The following is a 24,711-nucleotide window of genomic DNA, read 5'->3' as shown; positions in this document are numbered from 1 at the left end:
GGTATCGGTACTCATGGGAGTATTGATAACGAGGGTAAAGTATCGATACTCCCCAATAGGGGTATTGATAATTTTGGTATTTTTCAAAATATCGAAGTCAAATTTGACATTGATACTCATGAAAGTATTGATACTTATCGTTTGTTATCAATCTTTAATAAGTTAGTAGTATCGATACAAAGAGTTTAGTATCAGTGCCCAACGTTAGTATCGATTTCATTTTATAAATAAACTTTTTTCCGATTTCATTACAATTTAGTCCCTTCTTCAAGGGGTAAAAATAAAAGAATAAAAAATTGTATACTTAAATCTTTAGTTGCCACCGTTGTTTCGAGTGAAAGACACGTCGTCATCAACTCGACCCGAACCCATCACACCCATGAAGATAGCCAGTCCAGCCAAAGCCAAAACCGATTGGAAAACTTCCAACCCATTAATATTCTCCCCACCTTCCAATCCTTCCGGACCACCAGCACCGCCTCCACTCTCAGCCGTCTCGGCGGAGGGCATAAAATACCGACAAACCGGACATGATCCATGGATCTGCAACCACTTCTCGATACAACCCGAATGAAACACGTGCTTACACGGCATCTCCCTATCTTCTTCGTCAGCTTGGAACTCGTCCAAACAAATACTACACTCGCCGGGACTCTCCTTCACTTTAATCCTCGGCATTGCTTCTATCGAAGCTCTCGAAGCCGGCGCCGGCCCGAGTTTACTGCCATCGCCGGCGCGGAGGTTGAAAACAAAGAAGACTAGCCGAGGATGTTGTCGGTTTCCTGTGGGAGCATCCGCCATGTCAACGCAGTAGAAAAACTAAAGAGTTACTTTTTCTCTTTCTTTTTGGCAAAGGAAAGTGAAAGAGGAAGAGAAATATTTTGAATTGAATAAATGTTGAAAGAAAAGAGAATGATTTTTATAGAGGGAATTGAAGAGATGTTCAAGAAGGAATTGGATCTCAGGATGTCGATGAATCGTTACAGATTCTAGAAGATTCTGTTTTATCTATGCGTTGTTGAATCCTATTTGGAAACAAATATTATATTTTAGAATGTATTAGCTGCGTAAAGAATTCTATATTTAGATTTTGACATAGATTTTCTATATTTATCTTCTTTTTTGTTTTCTATCCAAAAATAATAATTTAATTATATAAATTCAAATATTTCAAATATTATATAAAATAGGGTAAATTACATTATTTGATTACTTTCGTTTTAATTTTATATATTTTTCTTTATTAAATTTAAAATTATAATATTTATATGCTTTCACTTTTATCTAATTAAGACGTTGCCACTTTTATTTGATTTCTTTACCAGTGACATATAAAACTTTAATGAATAAACATTTAAAATTTGATAAAGTGAACGATCACACCTAGCACAAATGAATATGATCATATCTTAATTAAATACAAATTGTGATCGGATATTATATTTTTTGAGTTAAGTGAGAAAAAAATGTACACAACTTAAACAAAAGTAATTAATCTGGTGTTTTAACCTATAAAATAAACTAAAATATTTTAATAAATCAGTCCTATTTATTAAATTTTAAGATTAAATATTTATTCGGTATCAGTTAGTTTTGAAATTAAATAATTTATCTTTCTCATTATAATCATAATTATGTCCTTAATCCTATCTTTAGTTTTTTGAAACAATTACCCATAATTAAGAGTGAGGAAAACATTGGTTTAACTATAATTTATAACATAAGCCATCCATAACAAAAAAAAATTACTTAATATAGATTTCATTATAGAAATATATTAATATTAATATAAATTATATAATTTTTTCTAAATAAATGTTCAAACTTTTTATTTATTTATTCAAGTGTCTAACATTTATAAAATTTTAAGATTTTATTTTTTAAAAAAAACATTAAAAACTTATTTTAGAAAATAATTATTTTAAAAGAATTACTTGAGTCTCGCCTCACCCTCACCCTCACCCCCACCCCCGCATCCCCTTTTCTCCCCCAACCCTCGCATGTCTGCTACATAATTACTTGAAGAAGACCAAACAGCCGATCGACTTCCATTGTCCGAGTGTCATTGCCCAAACAACCGACCAAAGGGATTTAAGGAAATTTTTTGGGATTTGAAAATTTTCAAAATTACTAGACCATGACACATGTCACTTAACAAAATTTTTAAACAACGTTTATTATTTACACACCTAAAATGACAATATTTGTAAAGTTAGATATCTGGATGAATCGAAAAAAGTTTAAACACTACTTTAAAAAAAATAGCACAGATAGAGACACACCGCAACAAATAGTTAAGGATAATAACATTTATCACGGCTAACTTGAATAGTGGACCGACCCGAATCAAAATTTTTTAAATAACTAAATTGTTTTAAATTAGCGACGAAGCCAAACGTACTAAAAGTTGCCACTTGCCAATTAACACTTACGATCAACATGAACTACACAGGTGGATTCGAAATTTATGAATAACGACAGAAAAAGCGATAAATTCGATAGGTTCGTCCGTATTAAATTCCAAAGGAACACTTCTCCGAATATTTTTACAATAGAATGACGATAAGTGATATTTACATATATTCCCACGCCAAAATGAGAGAACCGAGCAGTTGCAGAACCATGACATTAGTTACAAATCTGCTTTCAAAGAGTTCGTCTTCATCTCCGCCATATAACTTACTTCCTAATAAAATATGATAAAATAGGTGCATACGAAATTAATTATAAAAAAATACTATTATAACTCAATCAAATACAATTATAACTTACAAATAGTTTGGTGGAGAGCCTCACACGTTGTCCTACAGGCACTATCAAAACGGTAATAAATGTAATTTTAATATGGGAATAGAACTAATATCAATATGTGCTCTATATGATAGAGTTCTTATTTCCTAATTAGCTTCGCCTAGCATCAATTATCACCATAACAAGGTCTGTCTCTGGGTTTTGTGTTAAGCTTGGAAATTCTTTCATTTCATAGAAATCGAAGAAACAGAATACAATGGTAAGATCGTTGACAAAAGCTGAGTACAGGAGCATAGTTGTGACTTAAGCAGAGCTGGTATGGCTAGATGGTTTGCTGTTTAAACTCGGTTCTGAGAGGAAGCATCCAATCAAACTACACTCTGATAGTAAAGTTGCTTCATGTTGCTAACCCTGTTTACCATGATCGGACGAATAATATAAAGATAAATTGCCACTTTATTAGAGAAAAGATCCAACAAAAGGCTTCATCACAAACCGCAAAGTACAAAGGTTACATATAGAATTACATCAGAATCTAGTTACCGAATAGCTTTCTAAACATACCCTTAATATAAGAACTAAAAAGCTGATATTTGTCACCATTGGTATTTGGCAGCGACGATGACTTCCTCATACTTCTCAGCCGCATTGTCCCAGCTTAGATCTTGCTTCATTCCCCGTATTTGCAACCCTTCCCAGCTTTTTTTATACTCTCTATATGTCAATAAACAATTCCCTAATGCATGTATCAGCTTGTTTGCATCCGCACTACCGAACGTCCACCCGAGCCCCGACTCTTCGAATGGATTGAATTTCTGGACCGTGTCCCTCAATCCACCCACTGCATGGACAACCGGGATCGTCCCGTAGTTCATAGCATACAGTTGGTTCAGTCATTAAAATTTTACGTCTGTTCCCTGATTATGAGTATAAAATTATATCAGCTTAGTTAAAATTTTATAAATTTAACTTCATTCACTAATATAAAATTTTACATCAGTTCCTGATTATGAGTGTAATAAGGCTTAATATACTTTTTGATGATTAAACTATATCTTAAAAATTGATTTAATATTTAAAATATTTTATTAAAAATAAATATCTAATATTTTTTTTATATTTTTAGATGTTTATCGTTATATTTTTAATTTTTTAATAATAAAATTATTATTTTAAAAATTTAGTTTTCTTTTTCAGAAAAAAACCGGTTCGTCAAACCTCCACACCAACACCCTTCGTCCCCTTCAACAAATTTGCATGGGCTGAAACAACAAATGAAGGCAAGGTGATTGTCGATCAAGGGCTATCAAGGACCGAAACAATAAATTTCTAGATTTAAGGCTATTAGGTTTAGGAATTGGGTATTTAGGGTTTTAGAGATTAGAAATTTAAGTTTTGAGTTTGAGGATTGAGATGATAGCAATGGTGATGATCGACATTGGGTAGCCAAAAATGAATTATGGTCATTCGACGACAGATGGGTGATCGGAGATGGTCGACGGTCAAAGTAAAGGAGAATAGAATAAGAAATTTTTTGAATTGTGGTTATTTTTTTGCAAAATAGTAAAGTTTAGAGTTTTTAAAATATAATAATATTTTTAAAAAAATTAAAAAATAAAAATTTCAAAATATAATAAAATAATTTTTGAAATTTTATATGTGTAACACATGTAACGATCATTACCGTCCAGACACTTAAAAATGTAACATTAAAAACATTAAGTACCTATTTTTAACAAAAAAATATATTTAAGTAATAAATTATTTTCACTAAAAATTGTATTAAACCTTATAATAATGACCCTTAGACGATTAATCATTTTTTAATTATGAAATGATAAAATTAACTCATACGAGTTGTAATTTTCATTAAAGTTTAAAATTTAAAATTTTGAGAATATTATAATATTAAAATTTTAATGAAATAATTTTATTATTTTTATGATTTTATCTGATAAAATTAATCTTTAATTAAATTATTAAATAAAATAACTAAAAACCTCATTGTTTATAAAAAATATTTTTTTTAAAAATTCATAAATCATTTAAGATATTAAAAAATAATTCTTTTGACTAAATTTGAAATAATCAAATTACTTGAAAATAGATAATAAATTATTTTTAAATTGCAGTTAAGATTTATGTGCACAGCGGCCTTAAAATATTACGTAACATCTTCTTCACTTTTGTTGTTTACATGTGTAAATTATTATTACTCTTTTCTTTTAATTTGAATGGTGAACTATAAATAATTGTTTAGTGGACGGAAATAAGAGAAAAGATAAATAGAAGAAGATGATGAACACTTGAGAGAGAGAGAGAGAGAGAGAAACTATGATCTTTAAAAAAACTATAATATTTTCTTTCTTTAGTCTTGCATGATAATTTTTATACATCCCTTATTAAATTAAAATAAATTTAATATTCGAATCAAATCATTTGTATTTAATATTTAACGGAAGTGTTGATGCGGTAGTTAATAAAATTACTACAATTATATATATATTTGGTCAATGTTACTTATATATTCTATTAATTTATTCCTAATTTTAATATTTGAATCAGATCGTGCAACGTTTCACTAATACCAAATATTATGGCACGTGTCGTCATCCGATTGGAAGAGTTAATTAATTTAATTTAAATATTATTTTGTTTTTGTTTTTTTATCCATTTCAAAGTTCTCACCCTCTTGAGTTTAATTCAATGTAACAATTCAAAGCATTTAAGTGTATTTCTCGTCCACTCCTTATATGTCTATTTAAATTTTATAATTATTATTCTTCATGATTTTCATTTTATTCGTGTTTTTAATTATTTTTGTAGAATTGTATTTTTGAAAGTGAATATAAACTGTTGCAACAATTGTCGAACGAAAGCAAAGGAAAAGTTGCAAAAAATCAATGGTAATTTTATGATTCGAATTAAATTTGGAATTAAAATAATAATATAATAATATTTTCAAACAATATGAGATTGATGAAAAAGTTTGTTCAATTCGATTAATATTTTTTTTAAAAAAAGTTTAGCTCAATTAACGGTTAATGAAAAAAATTCAATTAATTCAATTAATAGTAATTAGGTTCGATCAATGGTTGAATTAACCATTTGAACACCCCTAAGAAAAGGGTTTCTCCTTGAAGTAATCCTCTCTTAAACCTGAAAGATCTGAAAATTTCTCATTAATTCTCGAACAATATGAGACTGATGAAACATAGTTCATAACAAGTTACACCCAACTAGCATCAAACCCTATCTTTAGCATAATATTTTTTATAAAAGAATCCACTACCTTATCATATGATTTTTTCCATATCAAGCTTAACTACAACCCATTTGTTAGGATCAATTTTAGAGCCAATAATGAAGCAACTCATGCGTATTTAGAGTATTATCAGTGATGAATCTGTCTAAAATAAAGACGTTTTACTTTTTCAAAATACAACTGGAGATGATATTCTTAAGACAATTTACAATGACTTTTGAAACTATCTTATAAATCATCGAAGAAAGAGCAGTAGGTCTAAGCTTAGGATAATAAAGTTTTGGGATCAAGACAACCATGGTTTGGTTAACAGATTCAAGATTAATATTTCCTTACAACATGTTTAAACATAATGTAACAACTTCCTCTGCCGTGAATTATTTGCAAAGAGTAGCATTCATCTCCGGTGTAACACATGAGATAATCAAAGTTAAATTATGTTAAATTTGTCTTTGTACATATTCTATATTATATTGATATCATTTAGCTATTTTTCTTATGAATTCTAAACAATAAATTATATAACACAAGTTCTTTTAAATAAAATTTGTGGATACTCTTTTCCTCCTTCCGTTATTGAGTCCCATGATATGAAGGGGGTTTAACGAGGCTAACTTTCCTATGAAAAAAATAGAACTCTATTCATTGTTATTGTGTATGAACATCAAATCTTTTTCTATTAATCTTTATTACTCCCATGAGAAGAGAAGCTGAGTATTAATGGCCTGGGCCACAAATTTGTATTCCATGTTTTGATTACAAATTGTCATCCGTGTGAAACTCATAGATTAGTTGTTAAGTACTTATATCCACTGTATTTGAGTAATATTAATTAATGCAGAAGCAGAAGTATTGAAGTGGGTATTTGTTGGGAAAGGCAATTAACATGATTGATGAATCAGTTTGGAGGTAGGCACTTAACCATCTCCTAACCTTCAATCATTCTTTCTGCTTCTCACAATTAACTTATCGATCCATTCCCTCTATTTAAACTCACACGGGAACCTGAGTTTTCTGCATCAATGGGGCAAAGCACCGAGTTGAGAGCACCCATGGAACAAATTCAGAACCAAGAGCAAGATAAGGGGAATCTCCATAAGCAAGGCATTGATGATGTGATACTGATGGCTCCCAAGATGCCCAAGGATGAGGCCGAGAACATTCGGCGGCCTCGAGGGAGGCCAGCAGGCTCCAAGAACAAACCAAAACCACCGATCATAGTCACTCGTGACAGTGCCAATGCGTTACGTGCACATGCAATGGAGGTGAGTTCGGGTTGTGATGTGCATGAGAGTTTGGCTAGTTTCGCAAGGAGAAAGCAGCGTGGCATTTGTGTTCTCAGTGGCAGTGGATTCGTAACTAATGTTACACTCAAACAACCAGCCTCATCTGGTGCGATTGTTACCTTACATGGAAGGTACGAGATTCTGTCGTTGCACGGCTCGATCCTTCCGCCTCCTGCCCCATCCGGGATTACTGGCCTGACCATTTACCTTTCCGGGGCACAGGGACAGGTTGTCGGCGGAGGCATAGTCGGCGCACTCATTGCTTCTGGTCCTGTTCTCATCATGGCTGCATCCTTCATGAATGCAACCTTCGATCGTCTCCCTTTGGACGAGACGGACGAAACGACAACAGCAGCTATGCAGAACCAATACCATCAGCAGAACGGTCAGCACCATCGGCTGGACATTTCGGATTTGTATGGGATGATACCGCACAACTTGATCACCAATGGAACTAATCCTCCTGAGGTATACTCTTGGGCACCGGGACGAACCATGTCAAAAACCTAAGCTGAGTGATCAACTAGCAAGCAGTAATTGGGAGAAGTTTCTCAAATCCTGCCGTTCCAAGTATGATGATTTAGTGATAGTAGCATGCAGCTGTTGATCCTAATGGAATTTAGTGCTTTCTTTCTATATGTAACGTTCATCAACCTCGGCCAAGCAAATCTTGGTTTGGTTGTAGTTGTGTGATTTTAAATAATACATTGGATCTCCATCCATTATCTTCTTTAAGTACCATAAATCACCATGCATTTCTTGCAATATATATAAACTTCTTTCAAGTATTAGAAATTATCATGATTTAAGGCCTAATATCAAAATTATCCCCCAACATTTATTAAAATAGTCATTTTGACTTTTATTTTTTGGAGTATTTTACTCCTAACATTTTTTATTTTGAGGCAAAAAGGCTCCTCTATAGATGAAAATGATAGTTAACAAAAGGTTAACACTCCAAAATAAGAGTCGTTTTATCCTAAAATGAAACATTGAGGGTGTAACACCCCAGATTACAGATTAATAGTTTTGAGTTTGGCCGCGAGGTATGTAGACCTTGTGGAGTCATAATTAAATCGTTGGGTCGAGCGAGAGTTTATTTGGGTTTAGAATCGGGCCCAAAAAGGTTATAAAAAGGAGATTTTGGTATATAAGACAAAATATTAAGGACCAAAAGTGTGATTATCCCATTTTTGAAAAGATGAGGGTTTTATTTCCTTCTTCATCATCTTCTCTTCCTCTTCCTTCTTCTTCTCTTCCTCCTCCTTCTCTTCCTCCTCCTTCTTCTCATTTTCCTTCTTCTCATTCTCCTCTAAGTGCTTTAGCTAAGGGTAAGTTTCTTGAGTCCTTTTATACTTCTTTTGAACTTAAAATTCGTCCTTAAATCCTCCAACAACATCCTTGTTCTTTATAAACTCATTTCTTTCTTGTTTTGCAAGAGGTTATGGGGTTGAGTGCTTAAATTTAAGTGGAAGATAAGGAAACAAGTGTGGTTGAAGAAATGAGCTTCATTTCAGATTCTCTAGCTAAGGTAGTGTATTTTTAATCCTTTGTTGTGTTATGAATTTCCTAAATGTGATGTCTTGTTAAGGATTTAAATATTTGAGCATATTTGGGGGTTTTGTTTGATTCTTGCAATAGATGATATTTTTTGTGTAAAGCTTGTGTTTTTATAGTGCTAAATAAAATTAAATGACTCCTAAGCCTTAGAAGTTGATTTGGGACTAAACTAGAGTGTTTGAGAGGATTTTTTTAGTGTTTCATGAGTCTATTTCTTGGTTTTTTGGTTAGGGTATCGATATTGGATGAACAATATGGATACTAGATGAACTGGATAATTTCTAGGCATTTTATACAAGGAGTATCGATACTCTAAGGAGAAGTATTGATACTGAAGTCCTGGTATTTATACTGAGGGTAATAGTATCGATACTAGTGGTAATGTTTACAATCCAGTAGCCATTTTTTGTACCGATACTGAAAGGGGTATCAATACTTGACCTATGAGTATCAATATTGCATGTAGGGTATCAATACAACTCATTTCGATTGGTTAGATTCGACTTCATTAAGGCTCGTAAGAGTTAAGGATGACTCGTAATGGTGAGACTTAGTCTGTGAGGGACTTAAATTGCAAAAGATGCCTAGAAGATGAGTAATCATGAACGAATGATCGTTTCAAAATATATGTCAACAAGTGATATGGTGAACAACGTGACTAGCGTGATAGAGGAAATCGAGTAATACGTGAACATCTATAATCAATGACGTGTAAGTTGCCCTACTGGTTCAAGGGCGAACCAATAGAAAGTGCGATAGGAATGACTGGGGAGTCATTGTCAATGAACTATCACTGAATCGAGTATTGGGCTAGTTATAATATACTAAGTGGGTAGCAATGAATATGAATTGGCTTAAGGGCATAAAACACTAAAATAATATTAAACGGTTGCATAACGTTCTAAGAGAGAGAACGAACGAGATAGTAGTAAGCGAGGGAATGATCTCAACTACTTGTGTTGTGATTGATAATAATGACAAGATAATCATGTGATAATAATGTTGCATGTGTAATAACCTTATGAGGTAAGATTTCATAAGACTTATGCCTTTGTTTGCCACTCAGGAAATAATAAGGACACCCGAATCACTTGTGTGAGTGAGTGACGATCATCTAATTGTTTGGGAAATATTCCGATAAATCCAAGTTAGTCTTAGATCACTTTAGGCGCTACTTGGATGTTGTTATGATGCTATGTAACCCAAACATATCATGTGTAATCAATAGGAGTAGACTAGCTAAGCAAGGTATCGATGATGTGTGACCCGGACCTAGCCTAAGGTTTGTAAGAGGTGTTGATACTGTGTAACCTAGACCTCGCCTATGATACTTTAGAGATGTTGATGTTGTGTGACCTAGGACTTACCCATGGTATCTCTAGTAAGCAAATAGGGATGTGAGTTCCATGATGTAAAGTAACCCCGAGATACACCATGATACTTATTTGTTGTTATGTGATTGTACTTGGTGTCTCTATGATACTAGGTACTATCATTGTGTGTTGCATGATGATGTATTTTAGTATAATACTGAGGTTAGAGACCTAGTATACGTTTACTCATGGTGATGCCCTTACTAGAGACTGAGGGAAGCATGAGATTTATACTATAGCTATAGGATTATTGAACCTTAAGTAGGTAGCACTTGATTATGACCATGCATGTAACTAATGTTTATTATCATATCTTCTAGCATGCTTATATTTATGAGATTCATATATTGGTTTATATTAGCGATTGTACTACTAGGCTTTGTAAGTTCAACGTTCGGATGTTCTCGTTCCCAGGTTTGTATATTGAGCCCTTCTAGGAGCACCGTAGCAGTAGGATTTCCAGTATTCCTCATAGAATATTGTTTGGTTACTTGTAGTGGGCATATGTATTCAGAGGACCATTACTTATGTATGATGATTTGTAAGCACTTAGTTGTATTAAATTATTTAAATTGTGTCATGGAGCTTTAATTAATAAAAAATATTTTGTTATTATTTTGAATTATTGGTTTTTAAATGGTAATTATGAGTATTAATTAAAAAAATAGTTAGCCAATGCGGTGGTTCCATGTGACATTTAAATCCTTCAAACTTGAGTCAGATCAAATTAGGGTGTTACATTTAGTGGTATCAACGCATCAGGTTGAGTCAGTCCTAGGATCCAGTTGTCATTTATTGTAAGGTGTCAGTGAATACATGCCCCTAGATACTGAAAGTACTCTTATAAGACTAGAATATTGATTGTGTTTCCTCCTTTTAACTGTGGTTATAAAAGAGGTAAATGTTTTAGGTTTCGAGTGTAGTTTCGTTAATAGGATGGCGAGCCATGTCTCTCATCTCAAAAAATTTAGCAGGGAGCTCTTACCTAGGGTAGAAGAACCTAGGGTTTCGATAGTTGAGATTCATTAAGACAACCTTCTTTAGAGGTTTTGAACTCCTCACTTAGAGAGAAATATGATGTTTTCATAGAGTACATATTGCTCAACCAGCTGCTCTAAATGTGACAACACTGATAGTCTCTAATAAATGGACCGATGAGGTATAATACATTCAAATTCTATGGTTTGGGTAATGATGACTCTATTTTGGTTTATCAGTTGTTGATAGATACCATGAAGACTTTGAAGCAATTTTATCTTACCTCCAAGGGTAGGCTTGGATGTACCATGATTTTACTCAAGAGTAACGTTATCGACTGGTAGAAGACTGTAGAGATAGCTCTGCAGCCCGAGATGTCTGAGTGGTATCAATCTCTAAATGAGTGTAAGGATAATATATCAGCTAAGAGTATGGGGACGTCTTTAGGATGCAATCCCTCTAGCCAATTAAAGATATTGTACGATGCTTGAGTATAAGAGATATTTTCTTTGGTCGACTTGATGTACTTCAGAGTTGGTTTTAGCTGAGTCCTTAAGGTGCAAAAGGTCCCTTTGAGGGCTTTGTATAGGTACCTATGTGCATTGGAAACAAAACTGCCTAAAGTAATTTTCCGAGTTGACACGATGGTTAAGGCTTTGGAAAGGGTATAAGACATGAGGACGAGTTGGGTAGACGATAATGATAGGTTAAATATGAGGACTTTGGTATCGGTAAATCTATCTCAATCGAGTAGTTAGGAGAGTCTGAGATTCTCATGAGCAAAGGTGAACGATATCAGTTTAGTCTCACCAATCGAGTTGGAGGCCTGAAGTAAAGTCTCTTTGGAGATCGCTAGCTTTACTATCTATGGCAAGACGATAAGTTCTGATGGAGTACTATCATACCTGGAGTGTCTGTATGTGGAATGAGGTATTGAGGGAAATGCCTAAGATTATTTAGAACATGATTTAAAGAGGGACCCTTAGAGCTTTTGTGAAAGGCTACCCTAAATTGAAGAGTGGCCCCAGTAGCTCAGCATGGCATAGAGTATATTCATAAATGTGTCAGGGCTTTGCCCAGGTAAGAGACTAAATAAGCATTTCAACCTATTTCTGGTTCAACTGCTTACGATCCAGTTTGTTAGATTTTTACAAGGCCTAGGAAAGATGTTGATTACGAAGATGAGATGTCAATTAAATTTTAAGTAATTTCAGTTATTTATGTTGCATTAGTATATATGCATTTTTGCATTCTTTTGTGGAACCTAGTGAGTTTTATAGGAACATTACTCGTGTAGAAAATTCTGGCGTTAGGATCCAAGTGCCTAGTTAGAGGATCTTAATAGAATAGGTAAAGTTTACCTTGGATATTCTTTAAGGGTTTGGATTAGGCTCGATTATCGATTAGTGCTAGAGTTACTTTGATCTCAGGGTTATAGGTCTAGAGGTATGTGGATAGGTAATAACCCCTTGTTGAGTCAAAGGTAGACTCTAAGAAATATCTAGTCACAGAATCTTTCACCCTTATGTGTTCCCTAAGGGAGCATCCTTGTAGGTTGTCAGGCTAGATGCAAAACTATAAGGATGTTTTCGTATTGTTAGTTAAGGGTTCATGTAATTGATTCCCTAGTGATTTAGTAATCTCAAGTTCAGCCTTGAAAATAAAGATCTCCATGAGAGTTTTAAGAATACCAAAGTTACTCTATCCAGTATAGTGACCATCTCGTTTGTCGAAAATATCATGATATAATTTATCTAGTACCAAGGCACTTCAGTCGCTAACTAGGCGTATATGTCTCAAGTACTGACAAGCAGTAATTTAGCTAGGTGTATGTTTAAATGTAGTAGTGTCGGATCTCATATTATGTACTAAGGGTATTATGGTAAGATAGTGACGAGTATCGAGGTACAAATATCCTTTAATTGTTCATTGTTAAATTGAGAGTTAACTCAAAGGAGGCATTGAAAGTAGATCCATCCACTCGATAATGTGTTATGAGGAAGAATTATGTGTATATGTAAGGACAAGACTGATACTATAGAAACGTGTGTCTACCTTAAGGGTTGTTGGTTGTGTGATCAGATTGATAGAGCCTGAGTAATCCTAAGTTTGGATTTAAAGGTGTATATCCCCATGAAAAGCGTTAAGGATGTTAAGTAATGTGCATTGTGATCGTTCATCATGTGTGATGGGTTACTCAAAATTTCTAATAGTCGAGATGAGGTGCTAACTGTGTGGGGTTAATTGATGAGAGTTCCTAATGTGAGTGTGTCTAGGTATCATCCAAAGTAACTTGTTGGTAGACTTGTAGGGTGTAAGTCATGCGATGTTGTGTGGCCCTAAACTACACCGTAAATCTACTTGTATGGTTAAATAAGAGTTTGATTTTTGACCCTAAACTTCATCATTTTTATCTTCAGGTTGATATAAAAGTGTGATCTATAAACATGTGTAGTGTCATACGATGTCGAATATCCTGATGGATTTTAGTGATTAAACCTAAATGAGACCAAGTACCTTAAGTGTTGACTGACTAGCATTAAAAGACCTTGAATAGCGTAGGTGCAATAAGCGATCGTGGGTATGTTCATAGAGTCATAAATGTAACACCCCCAACCAGTATCCGATCCGGATCCTAGTCTGAGGTGTCACATTGAGTTTTCAAAGTGTTTTCCTTTACAAATTGGTTAGAATTTAAATTCACAATTCCAGAAAATGAATATCTTACATTAATTAAATTCAATTGGTTTACAAAACATATCAGAGCTTATACAATTCAAATCTTTAGACTACATGCCAACTACATTCTATGTAACAAAATACATGTATTCAAATACATTTCTGATCTGATATGTGGAAAGGAGAATCTGACATGTCTTGCTCCTCTTAGCTTCTCGGAACCTACGTGTGAAACATTCACACGCTAAGTTTATGACTTAGTGAGGCATAAAACACGTATAATCAAAACTCTAGATATTTAACTATGTATGACCATTTCACATTTCAAATATTAACTTAATACAAAGATTATATAAAAATTCATATGACAACTATATACATGCACATACATCAACATCTTTATTATTAGGATTATCATTAATTTCTTTTATCATATGACCCTTTACTTACCATGTATGCACATCATATATCACATATATCTCTTTACACAGAACCCAACTCATCATCATACCAAGTTTATTTATGTTATCTTTTATTAGCCCATGTGCACATGTGAGAACTAAATATATATGAGTACATAGAGGTTGTGCACATATGCTGTCACCACATCTCGTATAATTCTCACTAGGGACGCATAGAATTTGTCCCGAAGGACCACGTAAAAATGTCCCGAATGACCACATATAACACATATGTCCTGAATGACCACTCTTTAAGAACCATATACATATTCCAATGGACCAAATAAGTGTACTGGCGTACCGTATATATGTTCCAAATGATTACATGTATGTCCCGAAGGACCACGTAGAACACTTGACTCTTGCCATGCCAACTATACCCCTAGCTCTCATAACACATAACATGGGCATTATTATTTATGTTATCACACATTCACATAGGCACATAATCTTATAGTTCTTTCACATAGCTCATTATCACATTTTCATATGATCACATAGTATGTAGACACATAGATCACTTACATGTAGAATATTTTCATATAATTCACATATCACATATCACATATTACATGGCTTATAACTTGTTCTTATGTCTTCTCATAGACATATATTCACATAGATACTCATCACATAGCTCATACCACCTTTTCACATATTTCATTAGTTTAGTATCACATAACTGATTTTATATTATTATGGGGTCACATATATCACCTAACACATATATCATGGTCACATAGCATGTATCATATAAACATGTATTCTTATAGGTAATAATCATATATTTAACATATAAACCTATGCATGTATTCATGTCCACAAAGAAATCATATCAATACTACACTTGCATTCATGGATTCATACAATATATTAGTGGAAATAGACTCGTCACAAGTCTTGTTTCCATAAAACACCCTATACATAATAACATGCACGCACCTGGCTTCACTAGTGAATATTGATCTCTTATCTTTTCCTCGATGACTATTACTTATCAACTTGTTCAAACTTTGCTCTCGATCGTTATCTACAAGAATATACAATCCAATAAATATCGTAATTCAAATTACTTGCAAAGATTCTTATCGAAGCAAACTAAATAAAGCACTAATTTCCACTTCCCAACTTAAGTAGTATTGGTACTACCAGCACAATACAATACTTCTATGTTATAGTACAGATACCCCCCTCTGGTATCGATACCAAAATTAGATTCGATGTTGCCTGGTATCGATACCCTTAACATGGTATCGACATTACTATACTATGGTATCGATACCTCCTCATTGATATTGATACTCTATGAACAATTATATGAATTTTTTCCTTAGGGTATCGATACTCATTCAACCAGTATCGATATCCCTACCCCAATTACTATTTCTTTTCTCTTTGAAGTATCGATACTGAATGAACAGTACCGATACCCCTAGCCTAAAATTTACTTGTTTCACCCTAAAATCTTACCAAACTGACTTAAATCTTCTAATAGAACCTTCTTTTAACCTTTTAAGCTTAACTACACTTATTCTAATCAACTTAGATTACTTTAATTCATCTTAATATCCGATATCCCAATTACTCTCTTGAATTCAATAATTAAGCCAATAATTCAACATGTTCCAAATTCACTTCTATTGCTTTTTAACTTAATTAGACCCTTGACAAGTCAAATTCCACTTCAAAACTTATTTACCAACTCTTTCTCAATATTTCACTTAGAAACCTCTTATCTTTAATCCTTCATAACTTCTTCATATTTTAGTTTTAAGACAACTTAAGCTTAAGTATCATCTAAAGGAAATAAACCAAGCTTAAAATTAAGAAATTATCAACCAACATGAAACTTACCTTTTACCACTGGGTTCACAGCTGAATGAGGAAGAAGACTCCAACTCTCCAGACTTTTCTTTTCTTTTTTCTTTCTCATTCCACATGGTTAATTCCTTATAAAGGGAAAAATAAAAATCTTTCCTTTGAAAAGACTAGTTTACCCCTTACTCCATTAAAGATTTACTGAATAATCCTTCACAAAATATTCTTAATTAAGTCCCTGAACTTTTTAATCTTTCAAAATCATACCTCAAAGTTTCAAAATTTTCATTTTAGTCACTAGCTCTGATTTTGGGATGTTACAATAAAACCCTTAAGTTAGAGCATAATTGCGAGCGATCTCTACTATGTGTTGCGTGATCTCTAAAAGGGCCAAACATAGCTAGTTCTTAAGCAAGTAATCAATTTTCAGCTGTAGTTACCTTAGATGCACGATCTGGTGATTAGCGTGTGTAAACTACAAGGAAAATGGGAATCAGAAGAGTAGCATAGATGAATATTAAATCAAAGTTGCATAGAGGAAGCATATAGATCGGCGCTTAAGAATTCGAAAATTATCTTCATATCTTCACTAGATAACATAGAGACCGTGGATGGTAAGTTTCTGTAAGATATCGACATGTAGTATGGTGAGTTACTTGTGTTCAGTAAGAGTGACTTATAGATTTCAAATAGTCAGCGTATCGATTGTGTTGAGTTAGATAACAAAAGGGTGTAACGGTAGAAACAAAATTATATAGTAGTGTTTCCCTATGAATGTTCCATGTATTCCGTATTAGAACGACCAAAATGAAACTCTGTGGTGTTGCACTTCTCGAAGGTTTTTGCTTAAGGTTTGATGTAGGTGTCCTTTGAAAAATCATAGATCAATTTGAAAGGTTCTAAGTTGTATGTCATGTTGTGGGAACTTCTTCCCTAAGAATCAGACTTGATAAGAGTTTAGGTGTTTCGAGGCTTATAAGTATTTGACTTAAGGGTAAGTCGTTATTTTATCCAAGTAAATTTTGAGGAAAAAATTTCTTTCAAGGATAGAAGATTTGTAACACCCTAAATTATGGGTTAGTAGTTTTTAGGTTTACCCGAGAAGTATGTAGACCTCGTGAAGTCATAATTAAAATTATTGTGCCAAGCGAGAGTTTATTTAGGTTCGGAATCGAGCCCAAAAATGTTATAAAAGGGGATTTTTGGATATAAGACAAAATACGAAAGACCAAAAGTTTGAAAGTGTGATTCTCCCATTTTTGAAAAGATAAGTGTTTTATATCCTCATTCATATTCTCCTTTACATTATCCTTCTTCTTATTTTTCTTCTCTTATTTCTCCTCTAAGTGCTCTAGCTAATGGTAAGTTTATTGAGCCTTTCTATACCTCATTTGAACTTTAAATTCATCCTTAAATCCTCTAATAACATCATTGTTGTTTAGAAACTAATTCCTTTCTTGTTTGGAAAGAGGTTATAAAGGTTGAGTGCTCAAATTCAAGTGGAATATAAGGAAACAAGCGTGGTTGAAGATAATAAAACAAGTGTGCTTGAAGAAATGACCTTCATTTCAGATTTTCCAGATAAGGTAGTGCATTTCTAATCCTTTGGTGTGTTATAAAATTCCTAAATGTGATGTCTTGTTGAGGATTTCGGTATTTATGCAATTTGGTGGTTTAGGTGACATTTTTAGTGTAAAGCTTGTGTTTTTCTAGTGCTAAATAACTTATTTAATCCTTAAAAGGTGGTTTGGGACCAAACTAAAGTGTTTGGAATGATGTTTTTAGTTTTACCCGAGCCTATTTTTAGGTTTTCTAGGTTAGGGTATAAATATTGGAGGAACATTATTGATACTGGATGAACTGGATGATTTCTAGGCATTTTATATGAGGAGTATTGATACTCTAAAGAGCAATATCGATATTGTAGCCCTGGTATTGATACTGAGGGTAGTAGTATCGATACTATGAGTAACATTGGTAATGTAGTATCCATTTTTGTATCGATACTTAAAGTGGTGTCAATACTTATCCTAGGAGTATCGATACTACATGTAGGGTATTGATATTACTCATTTCAAATGGTTAGGCTTGACTTCATTAAGGCTTGTAAGAGTTAAGGATGACTCGTAATGGTGGGACTTAGTCCGTGAGGGACTTAAATGAAAAAAATGTTCCTAGAAGATGAGTAATCATAAACGAATGATTGTTCTGAAAGATATGTCATCCAGTGAGACGATGAATGACATAGCTAGTGTGATAGAGGAAATCAAGTACTACGTGAACACCTATAATCAAAGACATGTAAGTTGCCCTACCGGTTTAAGGGCGAACCGATGAGAAGGGTAATGAGAATGATTGGGGTTGTTGTTAATGAACTATCACCGAATCATGTGGTGGGCTAGTTATAATATACCAAGTGGGTAGCAATGAATATGAATTGTCTTAAGAGCATAAAACATTAAAATACTATTAAGCCCTAGCATAACGTTCCATGAGAGAAAACTAATGAAATAATAATAACTAAGGGAACTTTCTCACATACTTATGTTATGATTGATAATAATGACAAGATAAACATGTGATAATAATGTTACATGTGTAATAACCATAATAATCTTATGAGGTAGGATTTCATAGGACTTATACTTTTTTTACCACTCGAGAAACGATGAGAATGTAACCCCCTAGACCCGACCTAGAAGATACAATTGAATCTAGGCGGTTACATGTCGTATACAGAAGTCTTTTTTATATTTAAAATGTAGTCCAAATCTATTCCAGTAAATAAAATCCATGTAACGATAAAATACTAAAATAACCATCAGAAAAGTATATGCGGTAAATATACAAAGATAAAAGTTCGATAAAATACTAAAATCCTTGCAGTGTATAAAGCATACAAATAAAATAGTTCGATAAAAGTTAGGTATAAAATAAGTTTTTGAACATATGAACACTACCCCAATCCAAACACCAGAATGTATAGGTTCCCCTGAACCCTACACCCACTTGTACACCCGGTAAGGACCTTATACTGATAGCATAAGGGCATGCGGTAAGGACTTATCATGTGCACAAAACAGAGGAGTCTACGGTAAGAACTTACAAGTCATAGACTAGCTTAAGATACTTACTCCAGTCATACCCTAATAACAATAAATGCACATATATTTGAGTGAAAACACTAGTTTAATTTATCAAAATGTTAAAACATGTCATATACCATAATTAGATATAGAAATATGGTAACCAAATATCTTGTCTGATGTATACGACAATCAGATATCATACAGTCAGAGTGTTTAATAAATCAGAAATTTAAAACAATTAAAACATATTTCAAAACAACACTGTAACACCACTAGGAGCACACTTGTACCAATTTGCGAAGTCTAGAATGATAGTCTACTCTCGTTTCTACTTATCACGGACAACGGCAGTGCTAGATCCTATGAATCAAAATAATTGAATCAAATCCTAATAAAATAAGTAATACTTTAATTAAATAATTTACAGAAACCTACGAGCATCTCTTGAAGTACACGAACCTTACTGATCTACTAGACGGGAAGCACCGGATCTAGTCGACCATCGATCAGGGGAATCATGAGTGCCTTCATGAAAATATAATCTAATATCAATTCTAAAATCAAATCCTAGAAAAATAAGCAGAAATCTAAAAATACTAAGCATTTTTTGGTTTGATGGGCTCGATTCGGGGCTTTCGAGTTAGAATTTGGCAAAATAGACCACAAAATCGGGCTCAAGACATCAAAAAATGTCAAAAGAAAGATTTTTAGAAAAAGTCAAAGTCGATCAACGGTCAACGACGACAGTCAATGATTAACGGTTTACGATGTAGCGTGGCTCAGCTCGACTCGGTGCGGCTTGGCTCGGCTCAACTCGGTCTGGTCCAGATGGTACACAGGTCGAGTCGGTTGCAAGTACGGGTCAGATCGGGTTGACCCACTTCTAGACGGTCCACCATGTGGTGGACAAGCCCTAGGCACAACGATGACGCGAACAATGGTTTTTCGATGATGTAAAAATTACCCTAAAATTATAAAATTATTTTTAAGCGTTTTAAGGCACTTACCTAGCGCAGTTCACCATAGTAAATGACAGAGATCCTGATTACGCTTTATTAGAAAACATATTCACCTCACCCCTCCACACACTGGCAGCGACGGTGACAAAGCGGACACCGATGACTCGGGATAATGCAAGAACTTCAATGGTATGGGTGGTGTCGGAAACGGAGTAACGAACGACAATGAAATGTCGATTGAAGATTTTGGCCAAAAATTTTCAAGAAAGGAAAGTAGGAGAAGAGAGTGAAGGTTCAAGTTTCCAAATGAGGAAGTTTTAGGAAAAATGGGTTTTAAACCCATCACATTTAGAAAATGGCTAAATTATGCCAAGAGTCCTCAAGTTTTCTTAATGAGTGAATTTGTCTCGACTTAAATGAAAACTTCACTTTGGTCTTTAAATTTATTTAAAATTCAATTTAGTCCTTGAAATTAAAGTTAAGAAAAATCTAGAACCTAATTTAGGGTGTGACAAAAGACACTTGAGTTACTTGTGTGTGTGAGTGAAAATCGTCCAATTATGTGGGAAATGTCCTAATATATCCAAGTCAATGTGGGAGCACTTTAAGCACTGATTCAATAGGACTAGTCAGGCAAGGTACTGATGTTGTGTGACTCGGACCTAACCTAAGGTATGTAAGAGGTGTCAATGTTGTGTGACTCGGACCTCGCCTATGATACTTGAGAGATGTTGATGTTGTGTGGCCCATGCCTTACCCAATGTATCTTTAGTAAGTAAATAGGGGTGTGAGTTCTATGATGTTATGTGACCTCAAGCTACACCATGATGCTTATTTGTTGTTTATATGATTGTACTTGGCGTCTCAATTGTATTGGGTACTATCATTGTGTGTTGCATGATGATGCATTGTAGTATAATACTAAGGTTAGAGACCTAGTATATGTTTACTCATAATGAGGCCCTTAGTAGAGACTAAAGGAAGCGTGAGGCTTACACTATAGCGATAGAACTATTAAACCTTAAGTAGGTAGCACTTGATTATATTCATGCACGTATCTATTGTTTATTACCATATCTTGTAACATGCTTATGTTTATGAGATTCATATACTGTTCTAAATCAACGATTATACTTGTGAGCTTTGTAAGCTCAATGTTCGGATGTTTCTGTTCGCAGGTTAGTACATTTAGTCATTCGAGGAGCACCATCGTAGAATGATTTCCAACATTTCCCATAGAGTATTATTTGGTTACTTGTAGTGGGTATGTATATTCATTGGACCCTTACTTATGTATAATGATTTGTCAACTTTGAGTTGTACTAATTTATTTAAATTGTTTAATGGAGCTCTAATTTATATAAAAATATATTTTATTATTGTTTTGAACTATTGGTTTTTAAATGGTGATTATGAATATTGATATCAAAAAAATAGTTAGCCACCATAGTGGTTCAATGTGACATTCAAATCCTCCAAATTTCGGGTTGGATTGGATTAGGGTGTTACAGTGAGCTAAAATGTTATAGAAATAAATAATATGAGCCAAAGTTACTATTTGATCAAACTTGGATCCCTATCTTTCTCAGGATCTTCCCAAATGAAGTTTCTGATCTATCTCTCAATATAATCGCAAATGCAGTTTGGAAGCTTTGTAGTTTGCATGGTATAATAGGGAACAGTGGAAATTACCATCTTAGCGAGGGTTATTCTTCTAGTTAGGGAGAGGTTTCTAGCTTTTGAGCACGCCAAAGTCTCTTGGATTCTTTGCATGAATTTTTTGATAAGTTGTTTTGGAGACTCTGTAATGGATAATCGGTACACCAAGATATCTACCAACATTACTAACTTCCTTGAAGCCCATTTTGTCACTGATAACCCTTTATTCTTCGTTCGATGCAGTTTTAGAGTAGAAGATATTTGTTTTAGGTATGCTCACATTGTGCCCCCCAAGTATTTACAAAATTCATGCAACACACATTTGATGATATCCGCTTGCTTCTCATCGGCTCCTGCAAACAAAATGAGATCGCCAGCAAAGAAAAGGTGAGGTAAACTCAAACCACTTGATGCCAATTTAATTGGTTTTCTAGTTCCCTTTGTTGTTTCCTCGGTAATTGCATGAGTTAGCCTTTCCATATAGAGGACTAATATGTTAAGCGACAAAGGGTCCCCTTGACGAATTCCCCTGTTGGTTTAAATAGTTCAGACAATGATCCATTCCAAATAATGCGTGCTAAAGTTTTACTAACGCACCTCATAATAACATTTGTAAGTCGAGATGGAAAGTCAATCTCTTCAAGAGTATCTCTAATGAACGGCCATTCAAGACAGTCATACTCCTTTTCAAGATCGATCTTAACCGTCAACCAACTTTTTTTATCCAATTGATTTCTCATAGAGTAGATCGTCTCTTGAACCAAAATGAAGTTATCTTTAATGGAGAGACCCAGAATAAAGCAAGTCTGGTTCTAACATATAAGATCCGGGAGAAGCAGTTTAATGCAGTTAACAATCACATTCGTGTTAATTTTGTAGATAACCTGACACGAGCTAATAGGTCTAAATTGGAAATAAGCGTGGGACTATCCATTTAGGGATAAGAACAATAAGGGTTTTATTGATATCTTCCACCATGTCTTCTCCCCTCATAACCTGTTTCACAATATCACAGACATTCCTACCCACAAAATTTCAGTTTCGTTGATCTTCCACATATCGAACACGACTTCTTTAATTTCTTGATCTTCCACATCTCTTTCTATGTTGTACAACGTGGTTTGATGGAGTTTGGGGAACTATCCCCGAATCATATACTTCTCGTTACCAGTTAGTAATTGACAGCATGTTTCATTATCTGTTTTTGGTTGGTGGACATGACTCCCGTCGGGAGCTCTAAAGCATTAATCTTGTTCTTTCTTTTTTTGAACGTAATGCACTTGTGGAAATAGTTGGTATTTGTGTCTCCATAATCCATTTTTGTTGAGCTTTTTGAAACCATAAAAGTTCTTCTTGTCTAAGAATTTCTTCAAGCTTGAGTCTTAGATCTTTTTTCTAGCTGAGTAAGTCCGAGTAATGTCTTTGTAAGGCCCTATCAATCCCTTTAAGTCTTGCAAGGATTCTGTTCTTTTTAGCATTAAAGTGACCGAAGGTGCTACGGTTCCATTCATCAACCTATTTCCTGAAATTTTTCAAGCTTAAAGCTACACGACCAATCACGTCCCAATTATTTTTAAGGAAAACCTTAAAAATAGGACGATCAAGCCAAGCAGCGACCATCCGAAAGGGTCTCCGCTTATTAGCGTGTTACTCATCATTGTCTTAATAAAGAAGAGGGCAATGGTCAGAACCCACTCTATCCAGGTGAATAATTTTTTAGTGTGGGTAAAGGCTTTCTTATTTTTTATTCATTAGTCCCCAGTCGATCCGCTGCCAGAGATTACCCGACACCAGATGAAGCTGTCCCTGGTGGACTATCTCAGTTAGGCTTTTATCGAACAGAAAATAGTTGAAGAGTTTATTGTCCACTCTCTCTATGTCTGTTGTTCGGTCTAAGAATATTGTTGAACTCCCTCTAGGATCCAGGCTTCCTCATCGCCTAGATTAAGCTTCGACAGATTCGGCCAAAGGTGACTTCTCGTTCAAATCGTAGGGCTAGCATAAACGATAGTGAGATATTGTCAGTTTCCCCTTTCTTATCTTTGAACTTTCCAAGCATGTACTGGTTGGAGACCTCAATGATATTTAAGTCAATTACATTGTCCCAAAATAACAAAATCCCCCGCTAAAGGCTTGAGCTTCAATCCGGAAAAAATTCTCGTATCCTAGTGTTTTGATAATACTATCAGCATATGTCCCACTCGTCCTGGTTTCGAAGAGGGCAACAATCTTAGGCTTGTGGTTCTTTCTAATTTCTTTATAATATCTACGAAAAGTCAGTTTCACTACTCCTTCAGCATTCTAAAAACGGATATTGGTCTCGGGATAGTTTTTAGATGCAGAGGTTCCTTTCCCCTTGTCACATTGGGACGTAGTTCTAAGAAATTTTCTATTATCGTTCGGAGTCTGAATTATCAGGGTATTACTGAAATCACAGCCATGGTTAACCCTACCATCCTGCTTTCCATGTTGAACATTGCCTATACTGTTTGACCATTGTGTTTGCAGCCATTCAGTTAGTATATTACTATCTGATATTTTATGGCTGCCCCATTTTTTATCTTAAAAGCTTTCCCATGTCCCATATTAGATTTTGCTGAACTTGGGATGGAGGTTCTTTTTTTGGTCTTTTATCGAATGGATATAGCCACGTGGTTGTCCTCATATATCTTTGGTACATGTTTGGTAATCTCCAGTTCCCCCCTAGTCTTCATATGATATTCGACTTCAAGTTGGGGGTTAAAAGAAGTTCATGTTTCCTTCAGTTCTTCGATCCCTATTGGGACATCAACAAGGTTAGCTTTCTCTTCCATAACTACTGTTGTCATAGTGT

The 24,711-nt window shown here is 34.3% G+C and overlaps 1 protein-coding gene across 1 annotated transcript; it reads left to right on the top strand.

Annotated features, from left to right (window-relative positions):
• Nucleotides 1-6,813: 6,813 nt before the first annotated feature.
• On the top strand, nt 6,814-7,814 carry LOC120165433 (AT-hook motif nuclear-localized protein 16-like). Its single transcript, XM_039174977.1, has one exon. The coding sequence runs from the start codon at nt 7,039-7,041 to the stop codon at nt 7,810-7,812; it is 774 nt and encodes a 257-aa protein (XP_039030908.1). The 5' UTR covers nt 6,814-7,038; the 3' UTR covers nt 7,813-7,814.
• The last annotated feature ends 16,897 nt before the right edge of the window (nt 7,815-24,711 follow it).

Source organism: Hibiscus syriacus, unplaced genomic scaffold (genome assembly GCF_006381635.1).
Source record: "Hibiscus syriacus cultivar Baekdansim isolate YM2019G1 unplaced genomic scaffold, ASM638163v2 tig00000329_pilon, whole genome shotgun sequence".
In the NCBI taxonomy this organism is placed as follows: domain Eukaryota; kingdom Viridiplantae; phylum Streptophyta; class Magnoliopsida; order Malvales; family Malvaceae; genus Hibiscus; species Hibiscus syriacus.
Note: the sequence above shows the minus strand (reverse complement) of the source record. Positions and strands in the feature narration are given on the sequence as shown.

Excerpts from the sequence above, each read along its gene's own strand:
- LOC120165433 (XM_039174977.1), top strand. The coding sequence starts at position 7,039 with ATGGGGCAAAGCACCGAGTTGAGAGCACCCATGGAACAAATTCAGAAC.